The 18,593-nt window shown below is 46.7% G+C and overlaps 1 protein-coding gene across 1 annotated transcript in view; it reads left to right on the forward strand.

Annotated features, from left to right (window-relative positions):
• The first annotated feature begins 1,370 nt into the window (after window positions 1-1,370).
• dnajc9 (DnaJ (Hsp40) homolog, subfamily C, member 9) overlaps window positions 1,371-18,593 on the forward strand; it is a 29,841-nt gene continuing 12,618 nt past the window's right edge. Inside the window, exons 1-5 of the mRNA XM_078428354.1 lie at window positions 1,371-1,473; window positions 2,397-2,597; window positions 9,403-9,543; window positions 15,546-15,800; window positions 17,228-17,314. Coding sequence (XP_078284480.1) covers window positions 1,381-1,473; window positions 2,397-2,597; window positions 9,403-9,543; window positions 15,546-15,800; window positions 17,228-17,314 — 777 coding nt within the window. The 5' untranslated portion in view covers window positions 1,371-1,380. The remainder of the gene's footprint in view (window positions 1,474-2,396; window positions 2,598-9,402; window positions 9,544-15,545; window positions 15,801-17,227; window positions 17,315-18,593) is intronic.

Genomic DNA, 18,593 nt, shown 5'->3' on the forward strand with positions numbered 1-18,593 from the left:
GAAATCATCAAAAAAGGCATGAAAAGGCACTTATGGCAAAATCCTGGCTCTAGTCATAAGAAAATCATGGCCCAGGCTCTCCACGTTCCCATATTGGACGGTGCTTCTCACTCAGGCAGACTGTTGAAGAACCACCACCCCACGTTCGTTGATACTATGGCTGATTTCTGGAACTCACAGCTGGGGGAAGGGTTGGAATCAGACACAATTACTGCATTTGAGAAGTATTTGCAGGCAATTAGATCAGTAAGATATTGATGGATGCAGTCCCAGCGAGGGTAAATGCTACTAGTGTAGGTGGGTAAAAAGGTTCACAAGAACGTGTTGAACTGAAAGGACTGTCTCTGTGCTGCACGATTCCTTGCTGACTACAGAATGGATAGTGTTTACAGTATGAAACAATGTTTGGAAGTTACTCTTTACAAGGATGGCTAATAGTCAGTGAGTTTAGTTTAGTTTTGTTTCTTTGGAGATACAGCGTGGAAACAGGCCCTTCAGCCCACCGAGTCCGCACCAACCAGTAATCCCAATAAACTAGCACTATTCTATACACTGGGGACAATTTACAATTTATAGCAGCCAATTAACCCACAAACCTGTACGTCTTTGTAGTGTGGGAGGAAACCGTAGCACGCGGGGAGAACGTACAAACTCCGTACAGACAGCACCCGCAGTCAGGATTGAACCCAGGTCAGGATTGATCCTGACTACGGGTACTGTCTGTACGGAGGTTGTACGTTCTCCCTGTGACCTGCGTGGGTTTTCTATTGGTGCTCTGGTTTCCTCCCACAATCCAAATATCTCTAAACTAAACAAGACCGTGCAAAAAGGGGTGATCTTATTGAGGTGAAAATATCATGAGAGGAATAGATCAGGTAGATGCACAGAGCCTCTTGCCCAGAGTAGGTGAACAGAGGATCAGAGAACATAGGTTTAAGGTGAAGGGAAAAAGATTTTATAGGAATGTGAGGGGTAACTTTTCACACAAAGGATGGAACAAGCTGCCAGAGGAGGTAGTTGAGGGAGGGAGGGAGGGCGGGCGGAGTGGGGGAGAGGGTGCTGCACCAATGCAGGAGGTTTGAGGCCAACGGGTCCATTTGGTGGAGTAATAAGGTAAAGTTTGGAGCTTTGTAAACGAGGATGTGATGTTGGTGCTTTATACAGAGACGGAGCATATGTAAAGAGTTGTTTTGCAGACTTTTGTTTTGCATGTTGTTTTGAACATTCGGAATTGGTTATGTTGTAACTGAAAGACAGCTAAAGGGGAGTGTTACCCCCTCTCCCTCTCTCTCACACACAGGCTGCGGGGGAGACAAGGCCTCATCGCCGTCACCATGGCGACAGCAGCGCCGCCGCTCCCCGCCCCGGACAGCAGCGCGCATGCGCGGGGCCGGCCGGCGGCCACAGATTCGGTGCAGACAGGCGGGAAAACGTGAGGTGGCGGAGAGCGGCCGGAGAACCGCGGGGCAGAGGGTGAGGCGATGTCGGGGCCGTGAGTGACCGGCTCAGAGGAGGGGGCGGTCTGAGCCTCATGGGTCTGGGCTCCCGCTGGGACGGTTGGGCTGGGCTGGGCTGGGCTGTGCTCCTGTGCTCCTGTGCTCAGGGTGGGCATGGCATGGGATGGGGAGGGGGAGGGGGTCTAGTCTCCGGCGGGAGGGGGTGGCTGGCTGGGGTCCGGCTCTCGGCGCCTGGGTCCATTGGACGGCGACTCTCTCCCAGCACCATGTCCCTTAACGTACACAGATCCTGGGATCTTGCCCGCGCTCAGTGACTGAGCTCCCTGCCCGACTAGGGAATTCCGAGGGTCTGTTGTCCTCTTGACTAAAGCCCCTTCTCTCGGTGCTGGTTGACGGGCCCGTACCCCCGGGTCTGTGCTGGCCTCGGTTGCTGGGGAAGGTTCAGGCCTGCACCATGGCCTCCAGTTTCAGAAACAACTTCTTCCCAACAACTAGCAGGCGACTGAACACTGCAAACCACAACTAAACTATGTCTTGGTTGCATTAGGGACTTTGGGTTTTTATTTTGCACTTATATTGTTTTTACTTTTTTTGTTTTATTATGTTATCTATTGAATAATGTATTTGCATACCTGTTGTGCTGCTGCAAGTAAGAATTTCAGAGTTCCTTGATGCATATGACAATTAAACACTTAAAACTTGTTTCAGTGAGTGCCTCTCATTCTTGTAATGTCAAGAGTGTACAGACCCAGTAAGTATATCATTCCTTAGTTAACAAACCCACCATCCCAAGAATTCAGTTGCTGCCTCCTACAATAAGAAGTATATTCTTCCTTGAATTGGGAATCTCAGGTGTGTGTGCATTTGGATGCAGTTCTAATCCTCTTGTGATAAAGGCTGACCTATCTTTTTCTCTTGCTCGTTGTTCTGCTGTGACAGGTGCCAGAAGCCAGCTTGGTCATGGGGCTCCTGGAGCAGTGTGAGGATGAGTTTGGTACGTCAGACTTGTATCAGGTGTTGGGCGTCAGGTCCAGGGCCTCCGAGGGAGAGATCCGACGGGGATATCGAAAAGTTTCCCTCCAGGTTCACCCTGACCGAGTTAAGGAGGCGGAGAAAGACGCGGCCACTCAGAAATTCCAGGTCAGTAAATTCTACCAAGATGACGCCTTGGTTGTGGAGAATGTGGAGTATTGTGGTTCAGAGTGATGTGTGACTAGCTGATTTTTATTTGGGAGGCAAAGTGGCGCAGCGGTAGAGTTGCCACCTTACCCGGGTTCGATCCTGATGACGGGGTGCTGACTGTACGGAGTGTGTATGTTCTCCCCGTGACCTGCGTGGGTTTTCACTGGGATCTCCAGTTTCCTCCCACACTCCAAAGACATACCAGTTTGTTGGTTAATTGACTTGGTATCATTGTAAATTGTCCCTAGTGTGTGCAGGATGGCGTTAGTGTATGGGGATTGTTGGTTGGGGCGAACCCGGTGGGCCGAAGGGGACAAATCACAAGAGGCCTTGATTGCCACTGTATTATGCGTTCCTTTCTGGATCAAGGTACAATGCTGTACAAACCAATTAATATCGGTGAAGATAGACACAAAATGCGGGAGTAACTCAGCAGAACAGGCAGCATCTCTGGATAGGAGGAATTTGATGTTTTGGGTCAAGACCCTTCTACAGAGACAGGGGAGAGGGAGACACAGAGATAAGGCAGTGTAAGGTGTGAGAACGAGACATTAAAGGGGATGCAGTTCAAGGAAAATGTACAACAGATCATTGTTAATTATGAGAAGGTGATAATGAAGTATACAGAGATAAGATAAGGGGAACATCAGACTGGTCGGAGAACTAGGAAGGGGGAGGATCAGAGAGAGAGAGAGAGAGCGGGAAAGCAAGGGTTACTTTAAAGCAAGGGTTACTTGAAGTTAGAGAAGTCAATATTCACACTGCTGGGGTGTAAGCTGCCCAAGCGAAACACAAGGTGCTATTCCTCCAATTTGCGCTGGGCCTCACTCTGACATTGGAAAAGGCACAGGACAGAAAGGTCAGTATGAGAATGGGAGAGGGAGTTAAAGTGTTTAGCAGCTGGGAGATCAGGAAGGTTTAGGCGGACTGAGCGGAGGTGTTCAGCAAAACAATCGAGCCTGCGCTTGGTCTCACCGATTTATAGGAGTCCATACCTGGAATAGCAGATACAGTATATAGACGACAGTACAGTAGTCGAATCAGCATCTGTAGTTTCTTCCTATTCATAGAAACATAGAAAATAGGTGCAGGAGTCGGCTATTCGGCCTTTGATCATGGCTGATCATCTGAAATCAGTACCCTGTTCCGGCTTTTTCCCGATATCCCTTGATTCCCTTAGCCCAAAGAGCCAAATCTAACTCTCTCTTGAAAACATCCAGTGAATTGGCCTCCACTGCCTTCTGTGGCAGAGAATGCCACAGATTCACAACTCTCTGGGTGAATTTTCCCTCATCGGTGGCGCAGCGGTAGAGTTGCTGCCTTACAGCGAATACAGCGCCGGAGACTCAGGTTCGATCCTGACTACGGGCGCTGTCTGTACGGAGTTTGTACGTTCTCCCCGTGACCTGCGTGGGTTTTCTCCGAGATCTTCGGTTTCCTCCCACACTCCAAAGACGTACAGGTATGTAGGTTAATTGACTGGGTAAATGTAAAAGTTGTCCCTATTGTGTGTAGGATAGTGTTAATGTGCGGGGATCGCTGGGCGGCGCGGACTCGGTGGGCCGAAGGGCCTGTTTCCGCGCTGTATCTAAATCTAAAAATTTAAATCTAAAATCTCAGTCCTAAATGGCCTACCCCTTATTCTTAAACTGTGATCCCTGGTTCTGGACTGCCCCAACATCGGGAAGATTTTTCCTGCATACCCTGTCCAATCCACTAAGAATTTTATGTGTTTCTATAAAATCCCCTCTCATCCTTCTAAATTTAGTGAATGCAAGCCCAGTTGGCCCATTCTTTCATCATATGCCAGTCCCGCCATCCCGGGAATTAACCTGGTGAACCTACGCTGCACTCCATCAAGAGCAATAATGTTCTTCCTCAAATTAGGAGACCAAAATTGCACACAATACTCCAGGTGTGGTCTCACCAGGGCCCTGTACAACTGCAGTAGGACCTCCTTGCTCCTAAACTCAAATCCTCTCGCAATGAAGGCCAACATGCCATTAGCTTTCTTCACTGCCTGCCATACCTGCTTGCTTAGTTTCAGTGACTCGTGTACAAGCGCACCCAGGGCTCGCTGCACCTCCCCTTCTACTAATCTGACACCATTCAGATAATAATCTGCCTTCCCGTTCTTGCCATTGGGTAACCTGACATTTATCCAGGAGTTCCCCATTTTCGAAGCGATCAACAGAAGTCGCTGCCTCTAAAAGGCAGCCAGCATCATCAGAGACCCACATCATCCTGGCCACTTTCTCATATCACTCCTGCCAGCGGGAGGAAGGTACAGGAGCTTAAACTGCAACATCTGAGGTTCAGGAGCAGCTTATTTCCAATCATTAGGCTATTAAACACTACAACCTCTAAATGAGCTCTGAACTACATAGACGGGGGCATTATTTTTGCCTTTGCATTATTATTGTTTGTTTTTTAACATACAGTGCCCTCCATAATGTTTGCGACGAAGACCCATCATTTATTTATTTGCCTCTGTTACTCTACAATTTGAGCTTTGTAGTAGAAAAAATCACACGTGGTTAAAGTGCACATTGTCAAATTTTAATAAAGGCCATTTTTATACATTTTGGTTTCACCATGTAGAAATTAAAGCAGTGTTTATACATAGTCCCCCCATTTCAGGGCACCATAATGTTTGGGACACAGCAATGTCATGTAAATGAAAGTAGTCATGTTTAGTATTTTGTTGCATATCCTTTGTATGCAATGACTGCTTGAAGTCTGCGATTCATGGACATCACCAGTTGCTGGGTGTCTTCTCTGGTGATGCTCTGCCAGGCCTGTATTGCGGCCATCTTTAGCTTGTGCTTGTTTTGGGGGGTAGTCCCCTTCAGTTTTCTCTTCAGCATATGAAAGTCATGCTCAATTGGGTTCAGATCGGGTGATTGACGGCCACTCAAGAATTTACCATTTTTTGGCTTTGAAAAACTCCTTTGTTGCTTTAGCAGAATGTTTGAGATCATTGTCTTGCTGTAGAATGAACTGCCGGCCAATGAGTTTTGAGGCGTTTGTTTGAACTTGAGCAGATAGGATGTGTCTATACACTTCAGAATTCATTTTGCTTATCAGCAGTTGTATCATCAATGAAGATAAGTGAGCCAGTACCTTCAGCAGCCATACATGCCCAGGCAATAACGCCCCCACCATCGTGTTTCACAGATGAGGTGGTATGCTTTAGATCTTGGGCAGTTCCTTCCCTCCTCCGTACTTTGCTCTTGCCATCACTCTGATATATTCATCTTCATCTCATCTGTCACAGGACCTTTTTCCAGAACTGTGGTTGCTCTTTTAAGTACTTCTTGGCAAACTGTAGCCTGCCCATCCTATTTTTGCGGCTAACCAGTGGTTTGCATCTTGCAGCGTAGCCTCTGTATATCTGTTCATGAAGTCTTCTGTCGGACAGATGTTTGGGGATTTTTCTTTATTGTAGAGAGAATTCTTCTGTCATCAGCTGTGGAGGTCTTCCTTGCCCTGCCCACCAGTTCTCTGATTTCACAGCAGAATTAGCCGACAGTTATACTGTATAGTAAACAACTTTTGTTTTTTGTTAGATACTACTCTACGAAAATATTCTATCAACTACATGGGTACCAATTATTTCATTAGTCATAACATACTTTTTGTTTATGTTAATCTTATTCAACAACAGATAGTTAATACAAGTCAAACACAATACAAGGGGATCTTGACATTATTCTATCTCACCTTTTAGGCGGCCCATCCCCTCGGAGCCAGTCACAAGCCCAGGCATGTGAAGTTTCCGCGGATTTCCACGTTTTTAAAACCCGTTTTCAGCGCTTTTTGCATGGTTTCCGCGTTTTTCACTTTGCCAAATAAACATAGAAACGTAGAAACATAGAAAATAGGTGCAGGAGGAGGCCATTCGGCCCTTTGAGCCAGCACTGCCATTCATTGTGATCATGGCTGATCGTCCCCAATCAATACCCCGTGCCTGCCTTCTCCCCATATCCCTTGATTCCACTAGCCCCTGGAGCTCTATCTAACAGAGAAATCGGATCGAAAAAAAGAAAGAGAAAAAAATAAACAATGTATAGACTTATAATGAACACTAGGTTCCGCTAGAGGTCGCTAGGGGTTCCGCGAGAAATCCCCCCCCCGCGCGCCCTGGAAGTCTCCCCGCAACTGTGGCACCTAGCCTTGACAAGGTTCCACATGGAAGGTTGATTAAGAAGGTTAAATCGTTGGGTATTAATAGTGAGGTTGCAAGATGGATTCAACAATGGCTGAATGGGAGATACCAGAGGGTAACGGTTGACAATTGTATGTCAGGTTGGAGGCCAGTGTCTAGTGGAGTGCCCCAAGGATCTGTGTTGGGTCCACTGTTGTTTGTCATTTACATTAATGATCTGGATGATGGTGTGGCAAATTGGATTAGTAAATATGCAGATGATACTAAGATAGGTGGAGTAGTTGATAGTGAGGTAGATTTTCAAAGTCTACAGAGAGACTTGGGCCTTTTGGAAGGGTGGGCTGAAAGATGGCAGATGGAGTTTAATGCTGATAAGTGTGAGGTGCTGCATTTTGGTAGGACAAATCAAAATAGGACGTACAGGGTAAATGGTAGGGAATTGAGGAATGCAGTGGAACAGAGGGATCTGGGAATAACTGTGCATTGTTCCCTGAAGGTGGAATCTCATGTGGATAGGGTGGTGAAGAAGGCGTTTGGTATGCTTGCCTTTATAAATCAGAGCATCGAGTATAGAAGTTGGGATGTAATGTTGAAATTGTACAGGGCATTGGTGAGGCCGAATCTGGAGTATGGTGTGCAGTTCTGGTCGCCAAATTACAGGAAGGATGTCGACAAAATGGAGAGGGTACAGAGGAGATTTACTAGAATGTTGCCTGGGTTTCAGCACTTAGGCTACAGAGAGAGGTTGAACAGGTTGGGTCTTTATTCTTTGGAGCGTAGAAGGTTGAGGGGGGACTTGATAGAGGTTTTTTAAATTTTGAGAGGGACGGACAGAGTTGACGTGGGTAGGCTTTTCCCTTTGAGAGTGGGGAAGATTCCAACAAGGGGACATAGCTTCAGAATTGAGGGACAAAGGTTTAGGGGTAACATGAGGGGGAACTTCTTTACTCAGAGGGTTGTGGCTGTATGGAATGGGCTTCCGGAGGAAGTGGTGGAGGCTGGCTCGATTTTATTATTTAAGAGTAAATTGGATAGGTATATGGATAGGAGGGGATTGGAGGGTTATGGTCTGAGTGCAGGTAGATGAGACTAGGTCAGGGAGAATGGTCGGCGTGGACTGGTAGGGCCGGACAGGCCTGTTTCCATGCTGTAGTTGTTATATGTTATATGTTATATGTTATCTCAACCTCATCGGGACTTCCACGGCCAATCGGTAGGTTGAATTTACAACCTGCGTCCGGGGCTCTGGTGCTCCAGCCCAGCTGGAACCAGCACATCTATCCCCACAGCCGTCTTCCTTGGCCGGCTGGATAAACCAGCAAAGCTCTGGAACCAAGGGTGCCAGAAAATCAGTGGTGGAACTATAATGAGTAAATATTAGATTTAAGTGCAAGATTATATAACTAAATTAATTAGGTCAGGGTTAAAATATAAAACACAGCAGAAAAGCCAATTACCACCTTTTTGGGCTGATTATCAATTAATGTGCGAATTTACTTAAAGGTTATTAGTGTACAGTGACATATTCACATTATTTTGTATTGTCTGTTTTTACTTTGAAATGCACTAAAAGAGGCTTGAAACTGGTAATTTTGTGTGTAAATTTTTGACCCCCATTGTACGCCTCGTTCAAGCGCTGGGATCTTTTCCTCTTTTTACCTCACTCACATGCCTGCAAGCCCCACATTTACAGTAACATTTCTATGCCATTAGCAGTTTTATACAACTGAGTACTAACTTTACATATCTGTTGTGCTGCTGCAAGAGTTTAATTGTTCCATTTTGGGATATTTGACAATAAAATACTCTTGGAATACATTACATGCTATTACAGAACCAAAACAAAACAAATTATTGAAATCCTAATTTGCGCACACTTACCCTGGTTTTGATCAGGAGATTAGCATGCTTCCATACCCACACACACCTGCCAGCATCACATCACACGCACTGAAGAATTTTGACGTGCACATCTCCCAACACACAGCCGGAAGCAAGATCTCCCCAGAGTAACATTCCCAGCAATACACGATCCTATGCTGAAGTCTCGCCGCAGTCCCAGGTTTGGGCGGCATGGTGCTGCAGCGGTCGAGCTGCTGCCTCACAGCGCCAGAGATCCGGGTTCGATCCTGACTACGGGTGCAGTCTATACAGAGTTTGTATGTTCTCCCTATAACCGTGTGAGTTTTCCCCAGATGCTCCGGTTTCCTCCCACACTCCAAAGACGTACCGGTTTTTAGGTTAATTGGCATTGACAAAGATTGTAAATTGCTTCTCGTGTGTACGATAGTATTAGTGTGCGGGGATCACTGGTCGGCCTGGACTCAGTGAGCCGAACGGCCTGTTTTTGCACTGTATCTCTAAACTTAACTAAAGTTTCAAGTCATGGAATTGGTTCTCCCCAGCGTGACACAACATTCACGCTCATCTAAATGAGGAATGGAAGCTGGGTAACATAGTCTTACCAGTGATCGATTCCTCTCAATTGCTGAGCTGAAATGGAAATCTCCCCAAGGTTAAGCTCGGACTGCATCTTCTGTTCTCTCTTTGAGTCTAGTTATCACTTGTGTTAATTATTGCTTGTGCTTCCCACAGACGCTGGGTAAAGTGTACACAGTTCTGAGTGATTCAGAGCAGCGTGCGGTGTATGATGAACAAGGCATCGTGGACGAAGAAGCAGATGGCTTAACACAGGATCGTGACTGGGAGGAGTATTGGAGACTGCTGTTTAAAAAGGTACCGGCAGAGGTGACTCTCGGACCTGGGAGACTTGAGACCAGGAGCCTCAGGAACTGATGTGAAGCAGGAGTGATCAACGAGGGCCTGTTGTACAAGGTCTTGTGAGCTTCATTCTCACAGTGCTCGGGGCAGACTGCTCTTTTAGCACCGTGCATAGTTCTGGCCAGAGTTCTTGTGATATCATGGCCCATCAGGGAATGGTAGACGTCCAAAACACAAAGCACAGGTTAACTCAGTGGGGCAGGCAGCTTCCATGGAGGTCGTGGACAGGCGACATTTCAAGCAATAGGCTGTGAAACAAGGAGAGAAGAGTGAAATGAGAAGCCAGAGGAAGGGACTATGGTAGAAGGTGGGAGGGATAAGGGGTGGTGGGAAGGTAAAATAAATGGGTGCGCATTCGGGTGGGGCACAGGCAGGGTGAAATGGGGGGGGGGGAGACGGGAGACTTACCTAAAATTGGAGGATTCAATGTTCATACCATTAGAAAAAAATAGGTGCAGCAATGTATTTTGTCAGCACTGATGCCCCAGAGAAAATGATCCAGGATTATCCAATCTCACCTTATAATTGATACTCTCTAATATAGGCGGCAGCTCTTCTGCCCCTCTGATTGGTGGTGTGCCTCAGGGGTTGGTGCTAGATTGATTGTTTTTTATCACCTCCATTAATGATTTGAATGAAAATGTACAAGGAATAGTTAGTAGGTTTACAGAAGACACTAAAACATAGTTGTAGAGCCAGAGAGCAGTAAAAATCACAGAGAGGCAGTGAGAGAGGGTGTCTGCTCCACTGCGAGATCTCAATGTATGTCCACTTTGAAGAAGTTTTCCTCCTCTTTGAGAGGGTTCTGTGCACTTCCCCACATCCTCCCCATCCAGCATTGGACCATTATGGACTCCACCCTTCCTGTGGTTATCTATTGGCAGCCCTGATTTGTTCTGGCCTTCCCCATCTTTCAGTCTGAAGAAAGGTTCCAACCTGAAAAGTCACCTATTCCTTTTCTCCAGAGATGCTGCCTGACCCGCTGAGTTAGTCCAGCACTGGCTTTGGTATAAACCAGCACCTGCATTTAGTTGGGGTGTTAAATTGTATTTGTACAATGCATTTGTAAGGTGCACTTGGAGTGTTGTGTTCAGTTTTAGTCACCCTGCTTTGGGAAAGGTTCTATTTAGCTGGATAAGGTGCTGAAAAGCGGGCTAGAAGGACATTATTGGGAGAGGTTGGCCAGGCTAGGGCTTCATTCCTTAGAGTATAGGAGATCATACATCACCCCTCTTTGTTATGGAGGTGCCTTAAATCATAATGGAAAGAGATGGGATGAATGCGCAGTCTTTTTCCAAAGGTAGGGAAATGAAGAGCTAGAGGGCCTAGATTTAAGATGAGAGAGCAAAGATTTAAGAGGAGTGTGAGGGGCACTATTTTCACAGGGTGGAACGGACATGGAATGAGCTGGCAGGGAAAATGGTTCAGGCAATTTCAATAACATTTAAAAGACTTTTGCGCAGGAATACGGTGAGGGAAGTTTTATCGGGATATGGGTTAACGTAGGCGGATGCAACTACATTAGAGCACATTGCCAGGGGTGGAGGTAGAAGCAGATGTGATGTATAAGAGGCTTTTGGATAGGCGCTTGAATTAGCAAGGATGGAGAGATACAGATCACGTGCAGGCTGGAGAGATCGGTTAAGTGGACATCATGTTTGATGCAGCGTTGGGCCAAAGGGCTTGTCCCTGTGCTGTGCTATTCAATGACTCACGGAAATATAGAAAATAGCTGCAGGAATAGGCCATTCGGCCTTTCGATCCATCTCCGCCATTCAATGTGGTCATGGCTGATCATCCAAAATCAGTACCCCGTTCCTGCTTTTTCCCCATATTCCTTCATTCCGTTAGCCTTAAGAGCTAAATCTAACTCTCCCTTGAAAAGATCGAGTGCATTGGCCTCCACTGCCTTCTGTGGCAGAGAGCCCTACTCTGGCTTTGTCTTCAAGCCACCACGTCCACATCCTTCCTGTACTGGATGGACCAGAGCTGCACGCGATGCTCCAGATGTCATCTAACCAATGTTTCATACTGCTACAACATAACGTCCTGACTCTTATCCTCTGTGCCCTGACCAATGAAGACAAGCCGACCATACGCCTGCTTTACCACTTCACCTACATTCTCATCCAAACCAATGACAGACATCTGATGTCCCAACACTGATCCCCACCATCCAGGCTGTGCCCTCTTCTCACTGCTACCATCGGGCAGGTGGTACAGAAGTGTGAAGCCCTACACTACCTGGCACAGGGACAGCTGCTTCCCTTCAGCGATTGGGTTCTTGAAGCAACCCTCAGGGTGGCACAATGCTGCAGCGGTAGTTGCTGCCGCACAGCGCCAGAGACCCGGGTTCCACCCTGAGTATGAGTGCTGTTTGTATGGAGTTTGTACGTTCTCCCTATGACCGTGTGGGTTTTCTCCGGGTGCTCCAGTTTCCTCCCACACAACGAAGACGTGCAGGTTTGGAGATTAATTGGCTTTGGTAAATTGTCCCTCGTGTGTAGGATAGTGCTAGTGTACGGGGTAACTCGCTTGTCGGCCGATGGGCCTGTTTCCACACTTGATCACTAATGTCTAAAGACTGCACAACCCTAATCCTACCATGGCAATGGAATAAAAACCAACCTCCTCTGGCCCTACCATGGACTTGTTTCTAACTTTGTTTTGTTTTTACAGTCAACTTTCTTTGCACTGTCTTGCGGAATTCCTGTATAATTAATGTTTTTGTGTGTGATCAGTCTATGTGCCTGTGATGCTGCTGCCAGCAAGATTTTCATTGTACCTGTACCTTGCCTAACGACAAACTCGATTAGCATTTGTTAGCATAACACTCTATCCTTGGATTGTAATCATTGTGGCCCCGTACTAATCATTTTTATTCAACTCCATTGAAATGGTGTCCTTTGGTAATGTTCTTGTTTTATTGTGTGCTTGTATAGTTGCATATTATTCTGGCATCCAGCAAGTCAAGTCAAGTCAAGTCAATTTTATTTGTATAGCACATTTAAAAACAACCCACGTTGACCAAAGTGCTGTACATCTGATTAGGTACTAAGGAAAAAATGAAACATACAGTAGCACGCAAACATAACAGCACATACAAAACAGTTAACAGCGCCTCCTCAATGAGCCTCAAACGCTAGGGAGTAGAAATAGGTTTTGAGCAAGGCTTTTTGAGCAAGGTTTTGAGCAAGGCTGAAACCCAAATTCTCCTAGTTAAGTTCCAGGAGCAAAATTAGGCCGTTCAGCCCATCAAGTCTACTCTGCCATTCAATTATGGTTGATCTATCTATCCCTCTCAACCCAATTCTCCTGCCTACTCCCCGTAACCCCTGACATCCGTACTAACCAAGAATCATGCAATCTCCACCTTAAAAATATCCATTCACGGCCTCCACTCCATTCTGTGGCAATGAATCCCACAGATTCAGCACCCACTGACTAAAGAAATTCCTCCTCTTCTCCTTTCCAAAGGTACATCCTGTTATTCTGAGGCTATAGCGTTTGATCCTAGACTCTCCCACTAGTGGAAACATCCTCTCCACATTCTGTAAATTACTTATTTATTTTGCTGTGCTGTGTAACTATCAGTCTGAAAGAGTCCCGACCTGAATCATCACCTATCCATGTTCCTCAGAGATGCTGCCTCACCCGCTGAATTACCCCAGCACTCTGTGAAACGTCACCTATCCATGTTCTCCAGAGATGCTGCCTGACCCGCTGAGTTACTCCAGCACTCTGTGAAACGTCACCTATCAATGTTCTCCACAGATGCTGCCTGACCCGCTGAGTTACTCCAGCACTCTGTGAAACGTCACCTATCCATGTTCTCCACAGATGCTGCCTGACCTGCTGAATTACTCCAGCACTCTGTGTCCTTATTTATTTTTAAATCTGTTAGCCATCCTATATGACTCTACATAGTTAGAGATTTTGGTGAATTTATATACATCATCATCATATCATATACATACAGCCGGAAACAGGCCTTTTCGGCCCTCCAAGTCCGTGCCGCCCAGTGATCCCCGTACATTAACACTATCCTACACCCACTAGGGACAATTTTTACATTTATCCAGCCAATTAACCTACATACCTGTACGTCTTTGGAGTGTGGGAGGAAACTGAAGATCTCGGAGAAAACCCACGCAGATCACATCCTTATAGCCATTGCCTCAGAATACAAGGACATACCTTTAGAAAGATGAGAAGGGATTTCTTTAGTCAGGGGGTGGTGAACCTGTCGAATTCATAGGCACAGACGGCTGTGGAGGCCGTCAATGGATATTTGTAAGGCACAGTTTGATAGATTCTTGATTAGTCAGGGTGTCGAGGGTTATGGGGAGAAGGCAGGAGAATGGAGTTGAGAGGGAGAGATGGACCTGCCATGATTGGATGGCAGAGTAGAATTGATAGGCCGAATTGTCTAATTCTGCTCCTAGAATTTATAGCTTTTGTTAATATTCCTGTCCACAAAAATCTAAAAGCAAAAACCAGATGCTGGGAGTCTGAAATGATTGCAGAGAATGCCTGAAGTGTTCAGCGATCCATCGGCATGTGGCAATGAGAATCCTCATCAGCCTTCAAGGCCAGGACCTACCTTGTCGTCAAGAAGGTCATGGAACTGAAATACTGACTCTCTCCACGTGCTGGCTCACCTGCTTAGCGCTTCAAGGCATTATCTGATTTCATTTCAAGTTTACAAGAATGCCTGAAGGAGAGAATCATATAGGAAAACTCCAATAGTCGTGGTTGATGAGAAATTCTGTTAATTTGGTATCTGCCTCATTTGTCAGTCGGCAGTGCAATCTGTGTATGATGCTGGAGCCAGGGTAGGGAGGGAGAGTTGGGGGGGGCGAGTGGGTGTAGGCAGAGCATGGGATGGAAAAGGCGGGGTAGTGTGAGCGGAGGGGGGGAAGTGTGGGGAGGGAGTAGGAAAGGCAGGATTGGAGAGGGTGAGCAAGAGGGGTGTGGAGGAGGTGGGGCAGGGATGGGGAGCAGGAGGGGTGGAGAGCTTGAGCAAGGGTGGGTGGGGAGGGGGAGGGCGTGGGGGTGTTGAGGGTGGGAAGGTCAAGGGTAGAGAGGGTGAGCAAGAACGGGTTGATGGGGAGTTTATTTTGATGACAGGTACTTGCAACCACACACAGATTCCATTTTCCGCCCCCTCTAAACACACCAGAACATTTACCATGCTGCTGTGGTAGTTAAAAAAAAATCAATCATGATGCGAAGTGCAAACACATAATGAAATTAATTTCTTACAAACAGTCTAGTAGAGTATTGCCATAACATCCCCTGATTAGAGATTGTACAGAAGTAGTCCACTGAGTCCACATGCAAGAGGCGTCATGTTTTGGCACTAATTTCCAAGTCCCGTCCATGCTCCCATTGTTATGAGCGTTGCCCAATTCAGGCAAGCCCCAAGCAGCCGTCGCCTTCCTTGGCCAGCAACCAACGTCCTCTCCTCGCCTCTCCTCGCGGGTCCACCTTTGTTCCCCCAGGGGTGCCTCCTGCAGCCAACCTTGAGGGCACGGGATAGAAATATGTGAGGGTATCAACAGAATTGCCATCCAATGGTCCAGATCTGAGTCTGGCACCACCAAAGTGTGCAGGGTTCTGGATTGTTAGAGTTTTGCTGCCGAAAACAGAATCTCCTGACTACTGTGATGTAACATTCCTCTCAGTACCTGTACTAGACACAGCTTTCAGCAGATAGACACAGGACTGCTATAACTCAGCGAGTCAGGCAGTCATTCAGTCTGAAGAAGGGTTCCGACCTGAAACGTCACCATTTTGTTTTCCCCAGATATGCTACTTGTCCTGCTGGGTTACTCCAGCACTTTGTGTCTCTCCTCGGTATATACCAGCATCTGCAGTTCCTTTGTACACATAAGTTCCTGCGTGTTCAGTGTGATCACTGAGTGACTAATGATGCTTGATTCATTGTTGCCCAGGTGACAGTTGCTGAAATTAAGAACTTTGAGAATAACTACAAGGGATCTGAAGAGGAGATGGCGGATATAAAGCAGGCGTACGTGGACTTCAAGGGGGACATGGACCGCATCATGGAGTCGGTGCTGTGTTCCACGGCGGAGGATGAGCCACGGATACGAGGCGTCCTGGAGAAAGCCGTCCAGGCCCAAGAGCTCCCAGAGTACACGGCCTTCACCAAGGAGAGCATGAACAAGCAGAGAGCTCGCAAGAGGCGGGTGAGAGACTAAATGTTTCAATTTGTCCTTCATCTGCTTGTTTTTCCCAGCTGGTCAGCTTTAGTCATGAGATGCCATCTGTGAGTCGGAACATTCCCCGGCTGTAACTGTGTTGAGTTGCGCCAGAGACCCAGATTCGATCCTGACTACGGGTGCTGTCTGTACGGAGTTTGTACGTTCTCCCTGCGACCAAGTGGGTTTTCTCCAGGTGCTCCGGTTTCCTCCCAGACTCCAAAGACATACAGTTTTGTAGGTTATTTGGCTTCCATAAAAATTGTAAATTGTCCCTAGTGTGTAGGATAGTGCTAGTGTACGATGATCAGTGGTCGGCGCGCAATCTGGCCCGAAGGGCTGTATCTATAACCTGCACCCTCCGCTCTGCTGCTGCCAATCTCCTATCCCCCCACATCCGGACCAAACTCAGATCCTGGGGGGACAGGGCTTTCTCCATCGCTGCTCCCACCCTATGGAACTCACTACCCCAAACCGTTAGAGACTCCTCCACACTCACCACATTCAAAACATCGCTGAAGTCTCACCTGTTCAGTACTGCCTTCAACCACTGAAGGTCACCTCACCTTCTGTCTCCTTTCTCTGTTCGTTTAGTTATTTACTTATTTATCTATTTATTCATTTCCCTATGTTCTCTAAATCTCTGTAAAGCGTCTTTGAGTATATGAAAAGCGCTATATAAATAAAATGCATTATTATTATTATTATTATTAAGGAAAGATTGCAGGATTTCTTTTGCTGTTGTTCAAAAATACATCTGGCCGATTGAAGTTAAATTTGATAAGTCCTAGTATGTCCACATTTGCCTGACTGGATTTGGAAAGGTCCCACCGACTGGATTTGGAAAGGTCCCACCGACCGGCCTCAGGAGGCATCTGCTGCTGCTCTCATGGGAAGCCTGCAATCCCTGACTTTAGAAACCCCTGCAATGCCCCAACAGGCTGAGAGGGGGCAGTGCCGGGCTGGAGCTTCCTGTCAAAGCTGGGAGCCTATTGTTATATAATACGTATTTAAAACTATTTTTACACTGTGATTGAAAAGAAACAAGAGAAAGTTTAAATTACAATGAATTAGTTTTTTAAATGAAGAGAGTGCTAGATGGAAGATAGACACAAAGCTGGAGTAACTCAGTGGGACAAGCAGCATGGAGAGAAGGAATGGGTGACGTTTCGAGTCAAGGCTCATCTTTAGATTGGTTAGGGATAAGGGAAACGAGAGATATAGACGGTGATGTGGAAAGATAAAGAACAACCGTTGCTGAGGAAAGCTGTGTACCTGTCCTCCTGCCCACTGCTCCACTCCTTGCCAAGACAATGCAAGTAGCATTACATTGTGTGCCCATCTCTCGTTGGTGTGATGGTGGTCTTATACGGCAGGCTGCTCTTCCATCACTAATTGGTATTTCTTCTTGTCAGAATGATAAAGAAGCTAAGGAAGCGGAGGCAGCGAGGCAGGAGATGGGGCTGGACACAGACACGGACTCTCTCAAAGCACTGATCCAGGTGAGTGAGGCGGCAACATTGTGACACGCCCACACCCGGACACCCCATGTTGCCGTTTGTCTCCTGTCATTGTAACCTTTTCTACAATATGCTGACGAGCTTATCCCCTCATTACCGAAACTGCTAACATGCTCCCGGGACTCCCAAATGTGGCGGTACGGTGGAGCAGCGGTAGAGTTGCTGCCTCACAGCACCAGGGACTTGACTACGGGTGCTGTCTGTATGAAGTTTGTACATTCTCCCTGTGATCGCATGGGATTTCTCCTGAAGCTCAGGTTTCCTCCCACATTCCAAAGACATACGGGTTTGTAGGTTAATTGGCTTTAGTAAAATTATAAATTGTCCCTGGTGTGTAGGATATTTATTAAGTGTACGGGGGTCGCTAGTCGGCATGGACTCGGTGGGCCAAAGGGTCTGTTACTAAACAAATTTAACCTGTGGCAACACAGGGGCAAAGAGTAAGTTAAAATATCATTGGCAGTTAGGTTAAGGAAAAATGTCAAAGCATTGTATAATTATAAATCCAGGAGGTTAATTGAAGGGAAGAGTAGGGAACATTAGACAAAATGACAATGTGTGCATTGAGCCACAGCATAGAAGTAAGATCGGAACTGAATACTTCCCATCTTCATTCACTAAGCAGGACTTGGTAGCTCGATAATTCATGGGTTGGGGAGATGACATTCCAGAACACCATTAATAAATAGGAGGAGAAATAGATGTTTAGTGGATTTACAGGGGAAATCTCCCCAAGGCCTGGTGAACATTGAACAACACAGCACAGGAGCAGACCCTTCAGTTCACAATGTCTGTGCCAAACATGACCTGTACCTGAACGTGATCCATATCCTGCATATCATTGTGCCTCTAAAAGCTTCTTAAACAACACTCATATCTACCTTCACCCCCATCTCTGGCAGTGCGTTCCAGGCACCCACCACTCTGTGTACAAAATAAGCTTGCCCTGTACATCTCTTTTAAATTTCTCCCTTCTCACCATGAAGCTATGCCCTCTAGTCTTTGTCATTTCCAACCTGTGAAAACTTTCTTCGGTGAAAGAAAGAACTGCAGATGCTGGTTTAAATCGAAGGTGGACACAAAATGCTGGAGTAACTCAGCAGGTCAGGCAGCATCTCTGGAGAGAAGGAAAGGGTGACATTTCGGGTCGAGACCCTTCTTCAGACTGATGGCAGGGGAGGGGGCGTAACAAAGATAGGATGTAGTCGGAGACAGTAAAACTAGTGGGAGAACTGGGAAGGGGGAGGGGATAGAGAGGGAA

Source organism: Rhinoraja longicauda, chromosome 35 (genome assembly GCF_053455715.1).
Source record: "Rhinoraja longicauda isolate Sanriku21f chromosome 35, sRhiLon1.1, whole genome shotgun sequence".
NCBI lineage: Eukaryota > Metazoa > Chordata > Chondrichthyes > Rajiformes > Arhynchobatidae > Rhinoraja > Rhinoraja longicauda.